A 15,224-nucleotide genomic window follows, 5' to 3' on the forward strand; every position below is an offset into this window, starting at 1 on the left:
GTTCCCGGAGCAAATCCCGGCGTCTGGGGACGAGAGCTCGAGTCCGTGGTGCTGACGGCAGGAAGTTATTCTCCCCAGAACGCAGTGGACACCGCCCTCCGCTCCAGACTGACTGCAGTAGTCACGTTCGCTCCGTGCCAGGCTGTCCCCTCGGCGGGCCCCTGCGGGGGTCCCGGGCTGAGTCACGAACCCGAGACAGAGCTGGCTTCCAGCTGAGGGTCTCCTCCGCGTGGCCGGGGCGCCTGCGTCTCTGCCACGGACCCGGCAACGCTGGCTGCCGGTCTGGGGCCACTCGGAGCCTCAGCCTGGGTGGGGGGGACGTTGACTGGGGAGGGCCCCTCGGAGGGGGTGGGGAGGGAGCAGCGTGGCAGAAGGGGAAACTGAGGCGCGGCACGGGCTCACCGGCAGCCTAGACTGACCATGAGGAGAGGGTCTGGGGGAGAGGCGGTGGGATGACGCCGTGGGTGAGTTGAGCTCAAATGGCCTTTCCCAGGTGTCCTGAGGTGGGCTGACAGGGCCAGGTCTTGGTCCCCGGGCCATGGATAGCTGAGCGGGGGCAGCAGGCCCCTTCTGGGGAAGGGGACCTGGCCAGTCCATGCGACAGACAAATCCCGCGTCTTTTCCTATTTGCAAACGACATCTCACGGCGGCCATGACCTTCTCAAATGCGTAACCGCAGCGCGTAGAGCGAGATGTCACTGCATCCACCCAGGTGACTCCCCGCCCTGTCACACCCTCATCACACGCCCTGAGCCAAGCCGTTTGTTCATCGTTTTGATGGTTGCGTTTTGAAAGCTTGGATGGTTACAAAAGTAGAAGGTAGAACTCCTTGATGGAAAGCGTCTCCCGTCGGCGTGTCGTCCTGAGAGAGGCGAGGCGCACGGGGGCCCCGGTGCTCGGCCCTGGAGGCAAGGGATGTGTGCTGGCCACGTGGAGCATATCAGGATCACGTTCGTGTTTAACAGAGGGTGCCATCCACCTTCCAGAAGCTTCTCCATATTCTGACAGAGGGAGAGGCGGGGCCAGCGGCCCCTCACGCCCACCCCCACCGGTCCCCTCGCGCCTGAGCTTTGGCAGGTGAGAGCTGAGCCCCCGGGTGCTGGCCCCGGGCCCCTGGGACCTCGCCGTGAGTGGCGGGCGGGCTGTAGGCTGGGCCGAAGAAACAGCATCCTCTCTGCGAGCTGAGTCACCGGCCAAGGCGGGTGACGGCGTGGTGGTTTATGGTTCGTGATTCATGGACAGAGGGGCCACGTTCTGCCGGCTAATTGCAGAACCAGAGTCCAGGAATGCTGTGGTCGGTAGTCGGCTCCAGCGTCGGGGAGCCGGGAGTGTGAGGCCCGGCCTGCCGCAGCCCTGACCCGGGGGCCCCTGTGGCCCTCCGGGTGATGGGGGGGCCCGTGCTACGGAGGGGCGTGTCCCCGAGGGTGAGTGCTCCCCTGGGCCGCTGAGGCCCAGCCTCCTGGCCTGTCCCCGGGGCGTCCGAGGGGGGATGTGCTGGGGCCCCACCTCCTCTCCTGCTCCCCGGCCTGCACATCCTTGCCCTCGTGGCTCCTCTCTGTGGCTCAGTCCAGCTCCACCTCTGACCGGGTGCTCAGCCCAGGCTCCTGTGTTTTCTGGGTTGATCTCCGTCTCTTACCGCCTTTTCTGCCTCTGTGTCCTGTTTCCCTCATTCTTTTCCCTACGTGTGAGTCTCTGTGTGTCCGATTCCGTCTGTGTTTGTCTCCCTCCCCCTCTGCCCCCACACCCATACCCGTCTGTCTCCCATCGCTCACCTTCCTCCCGTCTTTTCTCCCCCCCGAGCCTCCTCTCCCAGCTCCTTGCCAGGGAGCACGTGACCTTGTTCGGGTTGCTGGGACACTCCTGAGGCTCCTTTGCCTGGGCAGCTCTCACAGAGGACAGTGTGACCCAGAAGGCTGTTCCCGGGCAGGCCCAGCCAAGTGTGGTCCACATGGGGAGGGGCAGCTGCTTTGCAGCCCGTGCTGGTTCCCAGGGCCTGATTGTGTCTCCCCCCCCACCCCCCCACCTTGGGCTGATGAAATCGACCGCCGTCCCCGCTCCAGTGAGGTCTGGCAGGGACATGTGGCAGGCCAGATATGGCCACATCGCCTCCAGGTTGGGCTGCGTTTCTCCCGGGCCACGGGGTAAACGTGAGTGTGCCAGACTGCTGCCCGGAGCCCAGATGGGCCTCCGGCCTGGGGGTCTGTCTGGCTTTCCTGGACGGCCCAGGCCCGCGGGAGGTATGCTTCCGCCCTGCTGGGGGCCAGACCGTGTCCGGATCTAGGGCTCCAGGGAGCAGATGTCCCTGATTCCTGCCCGAGATGGGGGAGGCCAGTGGGGAGGCCCCTCCGGGCCCACAGTCCCCGGACGCATTCCAGGAGCCGCCGTTCTCAGGAGAGCCCGTACCCCAGGGAGCCAGCAAACTGGCTCGTTTCGGGAGAGCACAGGCACGGCCTTCTCACGGGCCGAGACCTGGCTCCCCGCCAGCCCCGTCCGAGGCAGACCACATCAAAGGCACGGAAGGACACGGAGGGCAGGAGCCCGTCCAGAAGATGTGAGCGCGGATCATTTGGGCTCCAGGGGGCGAGAGGCTGGGGACCGACGCGCCCCCCATCCGGGCGTCTCAAGCTGGGCTGCCAAGAGCCGGAACACAGTTACCGGAAGAGCAGCATTTGTGCGGGTCGGTGCCTGCGTGGGCCACGGCAGGGGGGCCGTGGTGGGCCTGCCCGCTCGAGGAGCGTCCTGGGTGGACGGTGGCCGTGTTGGAGACCTTGTCGTCGTGTCTTCACACAGTCGCCGTTCTAGCTGATTCCACGGCGAACGAGACAGGCCAGGTCCCCAGAGCCGACACGCCCACGTGGGAGGCGGACGGTGCACAGTGAATTAGGGTGATCGTGTGAGGTGGCGGGAAACGTGAGCCGGAGTCAGGAGGCCAGTGACGCGGGGGAGGGCAGCTTTTAGGGAGCACACCTCGAGGGCCTGGCTGAAGAAGTGTCGTTTGGGCTCAGACCCGAGTGATGAGAAGGAACCGGCCAGGCAGAGTCGGAGGGAGACTCCCGGGCAGCAGGCACAGCGAGTGCAAAGGCCCCGAGGTGGGAATAAACGTGGCGTCTTCCAGGAGGCGGAGGGGGGCAACCGCGAGGGAAGTGGGTGGGGCGGGCAGGGGTGGGCAGGGGCTAGATCACGAGGCCCTCTGCTGTGTCAGACCGCTGATTTGATTCCCGGTGGCGGGACGGGCTCTGACCGACGGCCTAAAACGGAGCTTTGGCCGCCAAAGCCTCCCGTGCAGGCAGACAAGAACAGACGGCACACACGGGCGCGTGTGTGAAACTCAGGCTTTGCTGGTACGTGTGTCTGCAGGGGATGCTGGTGTGCGTTTGGCAACCCGCCTTCAGGGGGGGCGAGGCCCCGATCGGCAGCACGTGCCGGTGGCTGTGGTTAAGGCCCTCCCGCCGTGCCCCGATCTCAGCCACCAGCGTGACGTCACGGGAGGTGGGAGCGGGAGGGACACACACGGCGCCGTATCCCGCTCCACTTCCGCTGTGTGGGTGCAGTTGACGGAAATGTCCTCAAGAGCACAGATGACAGACAAACGTAGCTGAATGATTGGGAAGCGAGGCACTCAGAGTGCTTGTTACCTTTGTTTTTATTATGATTTTCTTTAACCGTAAGGTCACGTATTTCAGTTTTTTATAACGGCTGTGTCTGATAGCAGCTCGCCTGCAAAAACCCTGCAAGTTGAGGTCTGTTCTCGCGAGCTGGTCCGAGCCAGCTCCCGCACGGACTAACCCCACCTGCGTTTCCCAGGAGGGACGGACGGACGGGCTGGATGAGGAGGGTAGGGGGCCGAGTGTCGGCGGGGAGGTTGGGGGGGGTGTTGCTGCCGGGACCAGAAACCTCCATTGTGTCTTGCCTCCCGACGCCCGACCCCGACCGCAGTTCTCCCCCAGCCTCGGCCTCCGGGACCCCCTTCCCTGCTGCCCAGACGTGGCAGGTGTCACGAGGACAGAGCCCCTCTCTGGGTTCGCTCTCCGGAGGCGCCCGGTGACACGTCCGTAGAGTGAGTGCATGAGACCGTGCTGCCTCTGGTGTCGCTGGGCGTGGGGTCTCGGGAGGCTGTCCCGGCACATTTTTGGGGACCTGTCCTCCGAGGGTCGAATGCGTCCGCGCCTGCCTGGATCGTCGGCACTTGTTTCCACTAGGCAAGATCAGCGGGAACCGACTGCCGTGCCCCCCTCGATCGGCCACCGCGCGGCCCTTCAGCACCAGGCGGAGCACGGCCTTCCCTGCCCGCCCCTCCCCCACTGCCACCAGGGCGCCGCCCGCCTGCCTGCGCGTGGCTGTCGAAGCCGGCCGGGCCCTGCCGCCAGGCGCCGTGTGTCACTTGGTGAGCACGGTGGGCGTTTTCACGTCGCCGCGCCTTTGCCCACGCAGGCCCCCTCCCTGCGGTGTCCCCTCTCGTCCTTGTCAACCGAAAGCCTTCGGGGACCCAGCTCACAGGCCTCCTTCCTCGTCCCCGTGGGCCAGGAAGAACTGCCACCACGTCTGCGGCCTGCTGAGCCTTTGCAGGTTTTCTCAGCACTGAGCCGCCGGCTGCCCTGGCGGGCGTTCCTTGTCTGTCACCTGAGGCGCCAGCTCCGGAAGGTTGGGGCCCGCGGTTCTGGTGGCGTGGAGTCCCCCTGGTGGGGCGTGGGCTGTGGGGGCACAGTCTGGCTTGAAAGGGGGGAGCCTGAGCCCACCCACCCCTGGGGTCCCGCTGGGAGATGCCGCGTGACCTTGGGGAGCTCCTTGACTTCCTGCGTCCTCGTGTTCTCTGTTCTAAAACAGAGGTGATGCCAGCGTCGCCGGGGGGTTCGGTTAACTATACCAGGTTCGAGACTGGGAGAAGAAGGCTTGGTCCCACATTCGCCGTGTGCGGTCAGGAATTGTCGGTGTTTCGTGCCGGTTTCCGTGCAGCCCTGGCCTGGGGCCTTGGCACAGCACGGGCTCGGCTTGCCTGTCCCGCACTCCGCCCTCCGGAAGCAGGGGTCCCTCGGGCACTTGAACCGATGACCCTGGCTAACCGTAGATCCGGTCAGGGTTTCTGCAGAGCTGTGCTGTGGTTTGGGGGGGGGGGGGGGGCGCTCCCGACCCAGCGCTGGGCACGAAGCCCGTTGTGAGCCTGACCACTGACGCGTCTCAGACGCAACGGTAGGCCCCCGTCCGGAGCTCCAGAGTCTCTCGAGATGGTGAAGTCTGGCTTCCAGGTCCACAGGCGTCACCGGCTGCCAGTGGCAAAGGTCCTGGGTGCGTTTTGTGAAACAAGGATCCCCGAAAGCCTCGCTTGACCCAGGAACCAGCAGCATCAGCCTCCCCAGGAAGATGCCTCGAAATGCACAGGCCCAGGCCCACCCCAGACCCACGGAATCTGCATTTTCTCACCATGCCCAGCTGATTCGTGTGCGGATCTAGATTGAGCGGCACTGGTCTGGGAGCAGGGCTGGGCAAATTATGGCCCCCTCAGGCCAGATCTGGCCCACTGCCTATTTTGTAAATAAAGTTTTATTGGTACATAGCCGTGCCCACTTGTCTGCATCTTGGCTGCTCTCAAGTCCCAAACCGTGTCGGTATGAGCAGTTGTGACAGGAGCCAGTGGACCTGTGGCTGTACGGAAAAAGTTTGCTGTCTCCTTGTCTAAAACACCAGTTCTCAAGCCTGGACGCCCATTGGGATGACCCGGGAATTTAAATACGCCGAGGCCTGGGTCTCACCCCAAGATTCTGATACCATTGGTGCAGGCGTGTCTTGGGGTTCGGGACTCCCCAGAGCGCCCTAGGGGGCGTGTGTGTGCGGCCATCAGGCAGTGAGATCCTTGGGAAGCAGGGCCCTGGAAGCTGTTAATCCTCACTGTGTTAGCGGTCCTCATGGTTGCTGCCCTAGACCCATCAGAGGCTTCCAGATTTTGAGAGACGGGGCTGGCTGTGGTGAGGGGGGCGGTGCTGTGAGTTGGGGCCCCCGTCTTGCCGCATAGATCTGGAGTGAACGGAGCACCCCTAAATCAGCCGTTGACCTCGGTGCAGCAGGAGGTCAGGCAGATGGTCGTTACTGTGCTGATGGGTCTCTCCCACTGGGAAACGCGCTTGAGGCCGGGACCAGGGCTCCTCTCCCAAGGGAGACGGCAGTCGGGTCACGAGACGCCGGGAGCCCACGGGGGGCTGCATGCCGTGACTCCAGAGCGGCCTCGGAGGTGCTGAACTAGTGGGTGTAGCCACACGCGCCCTCGTCCCTCACCCCTGTCCTCGGGGCTTGATAAACCGTCGGGGTGTGGCTGGCTTTGAGACTGCAGACCTAGGTGGGAAGTGGTGGGAGTAATGGCCGGGCTGCAGTATCTGTTGGGACTTCGAGCCTCCCCGCAAGGGGGGCACGGGCGCGGGAGCCTGCAGAGGGGTGGGCGGCACGCCAGGGTGGGTGGGGGTGGCTGGAGGGGGGCTGGGCACGGCCAGGGTTAAGTCGGGCCTCGGTTGGAATCCTGGCACTGCTGTTGACCAGGTTTGTCGCTCGGCCACCCCGTGCCTCAGTTTCCTCTTCTGTAAAGCGGGAGAGGCGAGGGGCTGGTAAAGGAGATGGCCGAGGTCCGTAGCGCAGTGCCCGGCACACGGCACTTTGGGCCGTTCTGGAGCTTCCTGCTGCGATGCGGATGGTCGTTCAGGGGTGGGGGCGGTTTGGGGCCGGCCCAGGCTCAGGTGGGGGCTCGAGGAGTCTTGATGGGGGACGGGCTGGGCGAGGCGGCAAGGGGCAGGGATGCCCAAAGACCGCCCCACCCCCAACTGAGGCCCCCGATTCTGGTCGGAGGGCGGAGTAGGGGGAGACTCTGAGCGGGGCTTTGGGGACGGCGGGACTGTGCCTGCTGCCCGTGGACCATCCGCTTTCCTCCCTCGGAGCCCGTGAGGCTTTGCCTCTGCACCTAGTTTCCTGCTGCGCGGGAGGGGAATGGTGGTCGCCGCTCTTTCTGTCGGAGGTTGGTTCAGGGCATCCGGCGGGTTGGTGCCTACGAGGTGCTTGGTGTGGGGCCAGGGACAGAGCCCTGGGTCACCCCTCGTGTCTGTTTTCATCTTGGCCGCCACCGGGACTCAGGAGGGCCGGGAGCTGGTGAGCGGGGGGTGCACAGCTCCGTGTTGGGCAGTAAGCCCTTGGGAAATGCTGGCATCTTCCCAGTGGGGCTTCTCCAGGGCTCTGAGGCGGGGGGTGGGGTGCGGGCAGGAAGGCGCTTAGCTCAGTGCGGGCGCAGGTGCAGAACCTCCCCGCCCCCCCCACCGCCGGGCCTCAGCCCTTGTTAGTCAGGACGCACGGGTGCAGGGCTGAGCCTCTATGGGTGGGGAGCCGCACCTCCTGGCCATGCTGGGCTGGACGGTGGCCTGCTTTGCGGCCCAGGGATGAGATCTCACGGGGCTTTGAGGCCCCACCAGCCCAGACCCAGGGGATGACGACAGGTGCTTCCTGGTGGGTGGCCCGGAGTTGAGCCCTTGTGGCCACTGGGAGGGACGGAAGAAAAGGTTTGGGGTGAGGCTGCTGCCCGGGCAGGACTCTGGGTAGAGAAGCGGCCGAAGGCGGCGTTGGGAATGCCAAGCTACTTGCGGTTGGAAAGCCCCTGTCCTGCCCAGCCCCCGGCATCGGCTTCCCAGGTGTGCAGAAGTCGGCCAAGCCGACGGGACACCCCGCCCCAATCAGCCACGCCATCTCTGGCCCCGGAGCCTGCTCCCTGGTCCCCGCTTGCCCCCTCTGCCCTCAGGCGAGTGCGCAGAGGGCACCCGTCTCGGAACAAAGCGGCAAACCTCTCCGTTCCTGCCGCCACCTGCTGGGAGGGCTCCGAAAGAGGCTTTGCCTTTCAGGTGTGAGAGGTGACCACGGCTCACAGGCTGTGGTAAGTGCGTGCTTTGGTGTCTCAGGGGTCTTGGTGGTGGTGAGGGACAGGCTGGTGAAGGGACCGAGGCCAGCCGCCGGGAACTGGCAGCAATGCGGTCGGGGCGGAGAGGCTGCTCTGAGCCCCCCTCGCCTCCTCTTGCAGAGCAGAGGGGGTTCTTGGAGCAGCTCGTTCCTGGGGTGACCCCTGGCATGGCTTTGGAGAGCCCGGGGTTCCGCGCTCTGGGCCCCTGTGGCACAGAACGCCCCCAGCTGTGGTCCGCCGCCTCGTAAACGACAGCCGCGCGAGAGGGTCCGTCCTGGGAGAGGGGGTTGCAGGCCGAGGCAGCCTCGTGCTTTGGAGGGCCGTGTGTTCCTGACGCGGAGGAAAGATGCAGGGAGGGAGGGACGGAGGGAAACCCCGCCTGCCCCCGCCTTCTCCACCTGCTGGGGTTTCTCTCTCCTTGGGTGACCGTACCCCTGCCCCACACCGAAAGGCTTTTCTACGGGTTTGTTTTTGTCTCCCTTGGCTCACTGGGATGGAAAGGTGGTCTGGTCTGGCAGTTGCCCGCAGGGAGAACTTTGGGGTGGCCTCAGCGTGTGCTTTATTTATTTTTTTTAATTTTTAAATAGTTTTTGTAACGCTTACTTAGTTTTGAGAGACAGAGAGAGAGAGAGAGAGAGAGAGAGAGACTGAGTGAGAGCAAGGGAGACACAGAACCCGAAGCAGCCTCCGGACTCTGAGCTGGCCGCTCATAGTCTGAGGTGGGGCTCGAACCCACAAACCATGAGATCATGACCTGAGCTGAAGTCGGACGCTTAACCGACTGAGCCACCGGGCTCCCCGAAACAGCAGGTGCTTTGAAAGAAACCCAGCAGGGCAGGAGGAAGTCGGGCAGCCTCCCGGGAAGGAGCCGGCCGCCCTCACTTCCTCCCCCGTCCTGCTGAGGGCAGGCCCCGCGGCCCAGTGCGAGGGGCAGCAGAGGAAACAGGCCTGGGAGGAGGTGAAAGAGCCTCGCCCTGGACATGAGCAGAGCAAGGCTGCGGCAGGCAGTGGACCCTCGACACGGCAGCCCGCACCTGCACGTGGGCCCGGGCCCCCGGCTCCCCTCCCCGCCTGCCCATTTTACGGGTGTGGCGATGGGCTGCGAGGGGGCCCGTGCTTTGTCAGGGATGCGTCCCCAGGTTCTCCAGTGCTCGCCCCGCTCTGGCCTAATAAGCCTGACTGGCAGCCCTCCCCGTGCCGGTGGTGGCTTCGGCCCCCCTTGAACAGCCGTGCCAGACCCCACTCGTGTCGGGGATCTCTTGTTTCGGCCTCCCGGCCCCCGGCCGGGGTGGGCCTGCAGAACAGCCCTGCTTTGCAAGGGAGGAGTCAGAGCACAGAGACGTTAAGGTCCTCATCCAGGGTCACACAGCCCGCGAGTGGAGGAGTCGGGAGGAGTCCTGGAGGCGTCCAGGCTTCCGACGGCTACGCCTGGCCCTGGGGCTCCTGCCTCCCTGGACCCCGTGGGCTGCGGTGCCCCCGGCTGTGGCGTCTGCGGCTGACTGCGTCCCGTTCCTGCTCTGCGGGCGCACTCAGCCCAGGCGCAAAGGCTCACCTGCCTCGCCGTTTTCCTCCCTCCCCCGGCCTCCCCCGGGGCCCCCGCAGCAGCAGCAGCAGCAGCAGCAGCAGCAGCAGCAAATGCCCCGGAGCAACCAGGAGGAGAAGGATGAGAAGGAGAAGGACAAGGAGGCTGAGAAGGAGGAGGAGAAGCCCGACGTGGAGAACGACAAGGAGGAGCTGACCAAGTAAGGCCGCCCCGTCGCCCCGCCGTGGCCCGGCCCCCTCCCCCGGGTGGCGGGGAGGTGGCCTGGACTCAGCTCGAGAGGGTGGGGGGGGGGGCCCCCCTCTCTGTCGAAGCACCTGAGGCGAGCCATTCGGCAGCTGCGGATTGCCTGCCGGGAAGGGAGGCATTTTCCGCTCCGTCTGAACCTGACAGCCCCCCTTCCGGAAGCCTGCTCTTCCCCCCCCCACCCCCCCCCCCCCCCGCCCGCCCGCCCTTGCCTCCTCCAACCCTCTGGAGACCTCCGAGACTGATAGCTCATTTGAGCTCTACTCCTGAGCTAATAAATCCAGGCAATGACTTGGGAGCTCTTGGCCTCCTCATCTTCTCCCCCTCCTCCGCCAAGTCTCCTGAGACGCCAGGCGGGGGAAGGGGGACGATCAGAGGAGCTGGCGGAAGGACTAGGTATGCAGGCGGGCCCTGCCCTCACCTTTAGAATTATCGCTGTCAGCGTGAGTTCTTGCAGATCAAGGCACAGCCTCCCGTGCCTGCCAGGGGCGGGTGCTGAGCACAGCCAGCCGGAGATTGGCTCCAGAAAGGGGGGCGGACACGGCTTTGTGCCAGGTACCTGGCACGGGCTCAGGCATGTGGCTTCGGAGAACATCTGGCTTCATTACCCTCTGTGTCCCAGACGTGCAGGGGGGGCCTTCAGGAAGACGAATGGGAGGTGGGGCATAAATCTGAGCGTCCCGCGTCGGCTTCGGAGAAAGCCCCGGCCCCGGGTCCCGAGGTCACCCGCACACGCCCCCGCGCCTGGCCCAGCCTGCAGAAGCCCGGCAGGAGCCTTCCCTCTTGGGTATTCTGCGAGGCCCAGCGACCCGTCCCGGTACCGCAAGCGAGCAGAGCTGCTGTGGGCCTCGAGCCCCGCCGAGGGCGTCTCTGCTTCGGGGGGGGCGGGGGGTCGAGTGGCCTCGTGGGTGGGACCTGGCCGCCCCCCACGCGGCTGAGCCAGCGGGCCTGCAGGCAGACGGCAGCGCGTCTGTGTGGCACGTGAGCTGGTCTGGCAGGCGGACAGCGACTCGTGCCCGCGGAGCCACCCGGTTACCTGCCGGCCCACGCCCCTCGTCCGGCGAGTGCGGAGGGTTGTGGCCCGCTGCTCGCCGGCCCTCAGCCCGAGCTTCCCGGCGTCTGAGCCGCACGGGTCCCTGGCGGCCCGCGCCCACCGAGCTGACGGAAGCAGGTCGCCTGCAGCCGTCGTCTGGTTTCCCGGCTCAGGCGAGGCTGCCCCTGTCTCCCTCTCTGGCCTTCAGGGAGAAGACAGACGACACCTCTGGGGAGGACAACGATGAGAAGGAGGCAGCGGCCTCTAAAGGCCGGAAAACTGCCAACAGCCAGGGGAGACGCAAAGGCCGCATCACCCGCTCCATGGCCAACGAGGCCAACAGTGAGGAGGCCGTCACCCCACAGCAGAGCGCCGAGCTGGGTGAGTTGCCGGCCAGGGAGGGCGGTGGGTTCCGAGGCCCGGCCTTGGCTTCCGAACTCGCTGTGTGACCCGGGGCCAACTCCTGACCCTCTCTGTGCTCCAGGGCCCTCGTCTGCACACGCGCTTGCCGTGTGGGGGCCGGGTGTGGGAAGAGCCTACGACGGCTGGTGGGGCTGGGAAGGGCTGGCTCAGCGCCCATCAGCCCCGATGACCCCGGGCCTGGAGGGTTCACGTAAAAGTCTAGATCGCCACTTTAGGTTCTGTTTTCTAGTTGGAAAATCTGGCCGCACTTGGCCCCCACCAGGGAGCCAGGGAGCAGTTGTCGTAGCTGCAACCCCTTTTTAGAAGGGCCTGGGTGTAGACTGTCCCCGCCCCCAGCCCTGGTAGGCACCCGGGTTCCAACTTCCCTCCCGTGGGCCTCAGTTTCTCCTGCTCGGCGGGTCTGAGCCTCACCCCCCCATCCCAAGTTGGGGTTGGGGGCGGGAGAGACAAATTGAGTAGCAGTTCTCGCATTCGGCCACAGGGGGGCAGCCAACGTGTGTCCTTTATCTCCGCAGTGGTGTTTGGCTGTTGGGGGGCCCGCCCCTCCCGCCTCTGGGGGAGCCCCCACCCTGGGCCCTGAGCGCTCAGGTTCAGGCCCCAGGCACCAGGGTGCCTTCCTAGGGTGGAAGTTGAGTTGATGGAGGTGACATTTCATTTCTCACAGTTGCCCCCTACCCGACACCCAGGGTCTGTCCCTTCTTCCTGTGGGAGGTAATTCATACCCATTTCATAGATGGGCTGTTTGAGGCTTAGAGAAAGGATGTCACCTCCATATTCTTGGAGTCAGCTGGAATTCAGACCAGCCCCGTTGGCCACAAATTTCACGTGACTCCTGTCACACTCCCGGCCTTTGTGACTACGCCTTGGTGCCCGGAGGCCGGGGGCAGCAGGTTCCCCGGCCTAACTTCTGGGAAGCTCCTCTGGGCCCCCAGGCCGATGCTGGGTGGGGCTAGATTGCTGGGTGGAAAACACCTCCCTGGGCCCTCCAGTGGCAGTTACACCTTGAGCTCAGACTTCACAGCCTCCCTCTGAGGGTCCCTGGGGAAAGAAGGGATTGCAGGCTGTTGTAGCAGGGAGGGGGGAAGCCGCCCAGGGAGGGGGGTGGGGGCCGTCTCCCCTCTCCTGCCTTGAGCTGCTCCTTCTCATTCCCCTCCTGCTGGAACTCCCCTCCACTGGCCGGCTGGCCTCCACCGAGCCTGGTAGTTCCAGGCTGGCCTGGTGCTGTTCCAGGCGCTGGGTCCATGAAGCTGGTCCCTCATGTCTGCCCCCTTCAGGAGATCTTAAGCAATTTGCAGGGAAAGACCCAGGCGTCTGTCTCGGGGAACTTGGAGGACAGACCCGAAAACAGCGCCACTGCAGAGGCCTGGCCGACTCTGCCCGATGTCCAGGGCCGCAGTCCCTTGTAAAGCCTCATCCTTGCACGGGGGGAGCCGGGGGGACCGTGTCACTCACCCCGCAGAGCAGCATGCTTGGCCAGGGGCCTTTTAAACCCCAGGAGGCAATTGGCCGTGTCCAAAACCAGCTTTGGTTGTCATGGTTGGAGTGGGGACTAGGGACACCTGGTGGCTGTCAACCAGGGGGGTGTCACGGCAAAGACCCATCCGGCCCCCGACGAGTCCGAGCTCAGAGGAGGTCCCCGCCCACCCGAAGCTGGCGTTCTTGGTCCCTGTGCCCCTCGTGCGGTCGCCGTGCTCTCGGGGGAGGCGCCCCCTCCCCGACCTCGTGCGTGCAGATGTAGCTTTTCACAGTAGAGGCCCTGGGCCATCTCAGTGTGAGTTCCGCCTGCAAAACGGGCTCCTTACGGCGCCCCAGCCCCGGCGGGATCGCCCCCTGGGCCTCTGCCAACGCGCCCCGCCTTCCTTTCTAGCTTCGATGGAGATGAACGAGAGTTCTCGCTGGACGGAGGAGGAGATGGAGACCGCCAAGAAAGGTGAGCGCCTCCGCGGCTCTGGCCGCTCTCGGTTTGCATCCGGGTCCTGAAGCTCACGTGCTGGGGAGCGGGCGACCCACCGGGCCTTGAACGGGGGCCTCCGGTGCCATCCGGAGGGGCAGCCTCCGCTTTGGGGCGTCCTCCGACTCGTGCCGTTTCCCGGGAGTCTCGGTTTTGCCCTCCAGAGGAGGGGTCCGTGTGGCTGCGTCGCCGGGCTCCGCGGCGGGTCCCTTGGCGGTGCGGCTCATGCCGTGTACGAGGTCCGTAGGCGGCTTCTGTTGCCTCTGGGCTCAGCGCACTGTGGCCCCGTAGACAGAGTGGCGGCAGCACACGTGGGCCTCGCGGAGGGGAGGCACAGAGCTTCCAGCAGCCACCACGGTGGGGTCACGGGGTCAGGCTGTAGCCCCCCCGCCCCCCACCGGTGGCGTTCTCCCCCGGGAGGCGGGGCTACAGGGGGCTGGTGGCCACGTGCTGTGGTGCTGACCTTACGTCCTGCCTTAGAAGCCAGCTGTGTGTTCAGTGGAGCCAGAATAGCCGGGTCCTCCGCTTCCTGGCTCAGTGACCCAGCTCCGTGCCTCAGTTTCCCCACCCGTGACACGGGAGAGGCTTCCGGATTAACCGTGGGGGACTAGAGGTTGCAGGCATCGAGGGTCCCGAGGGTGGCCCCTGCAGTGTCGGGCTGCATCCTGTGGAGCCCCCTTGTCCCTGGCCCGCTCCTCCCCTGCCCGAGCCCAGTGCCGACAGGAAGGCTGAGGCCGGGTGGTGCCTGAGCCCCATGTGCCTGCCTGTTCTCACTTGCTTTGATCTCAGCCCCGAGATCAGGGGGTGGCTCTCCTGTCCATCCCGGCTCACGGAGGACCGAGTAAGGAGCGAGGCCAGGGTGGCCAGGGTCCCGGAGCTGATGTGTGGAGGGGCTGGGAGCAGGCCCAGGCCTCCGGCCCTCGTCCTCCTGGCCCTACCAAGGCCTTGCCGCTGACGTGCAGCTTCTGGCGCCCGGAGCTCCGGGACGTGACTCACGGAGCAACGGATAGCCTTTCTAGCGAGGGCCCTGGGCACACGGGGGCAGGCGAGTCTGAGGACGGTGTGGCCTCCAGGCCGAGCCGGGATGGAGGCCGCGACGGGGCTGTCTGCCCTGCCCCCCACCCTCCACCCCGGGAAGGGGGCCTGAGTGCTCCACCCTGAAGTTTCAGATTCCTACCCGGAGCAGGCCCCTCCCCGCTGGCTCCTGTCTGGGGCCCCCCCACCTTCCAGAGTCCCGGCCCTCGGGAGAGGCGCTGCCCTGGGAGGTGAGAGCAGCTCAGCAGGTGAGAGCAGGGCGCACGGGGGCCGGGCGGCGTCTCTGGCTTCAGGGCACAGGGGTGCCGTTCGCCCCACGGGGGGCCGCACTGTTGCTCTTGTTTGTTCTCTGTGCTCTTTGTGGTCCCAGTGCGGACGGCACCACTGAGCGCAAGAGACTTCACTTTCACGGAGACCGCGCGATTTATTTTTTATTCTCCTCCTCGTTTAATTCTGGCAAAATACGCAGAATGTAAAATTCGCTGTTTTGACCGTTCGAGAGCGTGTGATTCAGTGGCACAAGGGACATTCGCAGCCTTGTGCAGCCGTCCCCTCCGTCTCGTTCGGAGCGTTTTATCACCCCAGACGGGAAACCCCGTGCCCACGGGTTGTCACACGCAGCCTCTGGCGTCCGCCGACCTTTCCGTCGCAGTGGATTTGCCTGGTCTGGGCTCTCGCACGAGTGGCGTCCTGCAGGACGTGCTTCTGCGTCGTGTTCCCGAGGTCCGTCCGCTCCGTCGCGTGGGGGCCTCGCTCCTTTTTACGGCGGAGCTCTATCCCGCCTGCGGACGGACCGCATCCTGTTGACGTGTTCGTTCATCCGTCCGCCGCTGCTCACGTGGTTGTTCCTACCTTTTGGCTACTGTGAACAGAGCTGCTGGGAACGTTTGGCAATTGTTCGTGAGTCTCTGCCTTTGGCAGTGATTGTGCCCAGGCAGCTCCCCACCCCCCCGCCCCCGCCGGGAGTGAGGGGCTCCACGTGCACGCGCCTGGACCGCCAGCCCGTGCTCCCACGGCCCCTCACCCCCCGCAGCGTCTTCTGTTGTCACGGCAGCCCCGGCCCCGGCCGCCTCCC

At 65.5% G+C, this 15,224-nt stretch overlaps 1 protein-coding gene across 27 annotated transcripts in view; it reads left to right on the forward strand.

Moving 5' to 3' along the window:
- Nucleotides 1–15,224, forward strand: part of NCOR2 (nuclear receptor corepressor 2) — a 166,914-nt gene that overhangs the window by 88,903 nt on the left and 62,787 nt on the right. For 26 of the 27 annotated variants that reach the window (XM_081790600.1, XM_081790601.1, XM_081790602.1 and 23 more), the window contains 3 exons: nt 9,520–9,663; nt 10,949–11,121; nt 13,031–13,093. In XM_081790600.1, the coding sequence (XP_081646726.1) occupies nt 9,520–9,663; nt 10,949–11,121; nt 13,031–13,093 (380 nt within the window). The remainder of the gene's footprint in view (nt 1–9,519; nt 9,664–10,948; nt 11,122–13,030; nt 13,094–15,224) is intronic. The other variant, XM_081790598.1, reaches the window with a different exon arrangement.

This window comes from Panthera onca, chromosome D3 (assembly GCF_046562875.1).
Source record: "Panthera onca isolate mPanOnc1 chromosome D3, mPanOnc1 haplotype 2, whole genome shotgun sequence".
Lineage (NCBI taxonomy): Eukaryota > Metazoa > Chordata > Mammalia > Carnivora > Felidae > Panthera > Panthera onca.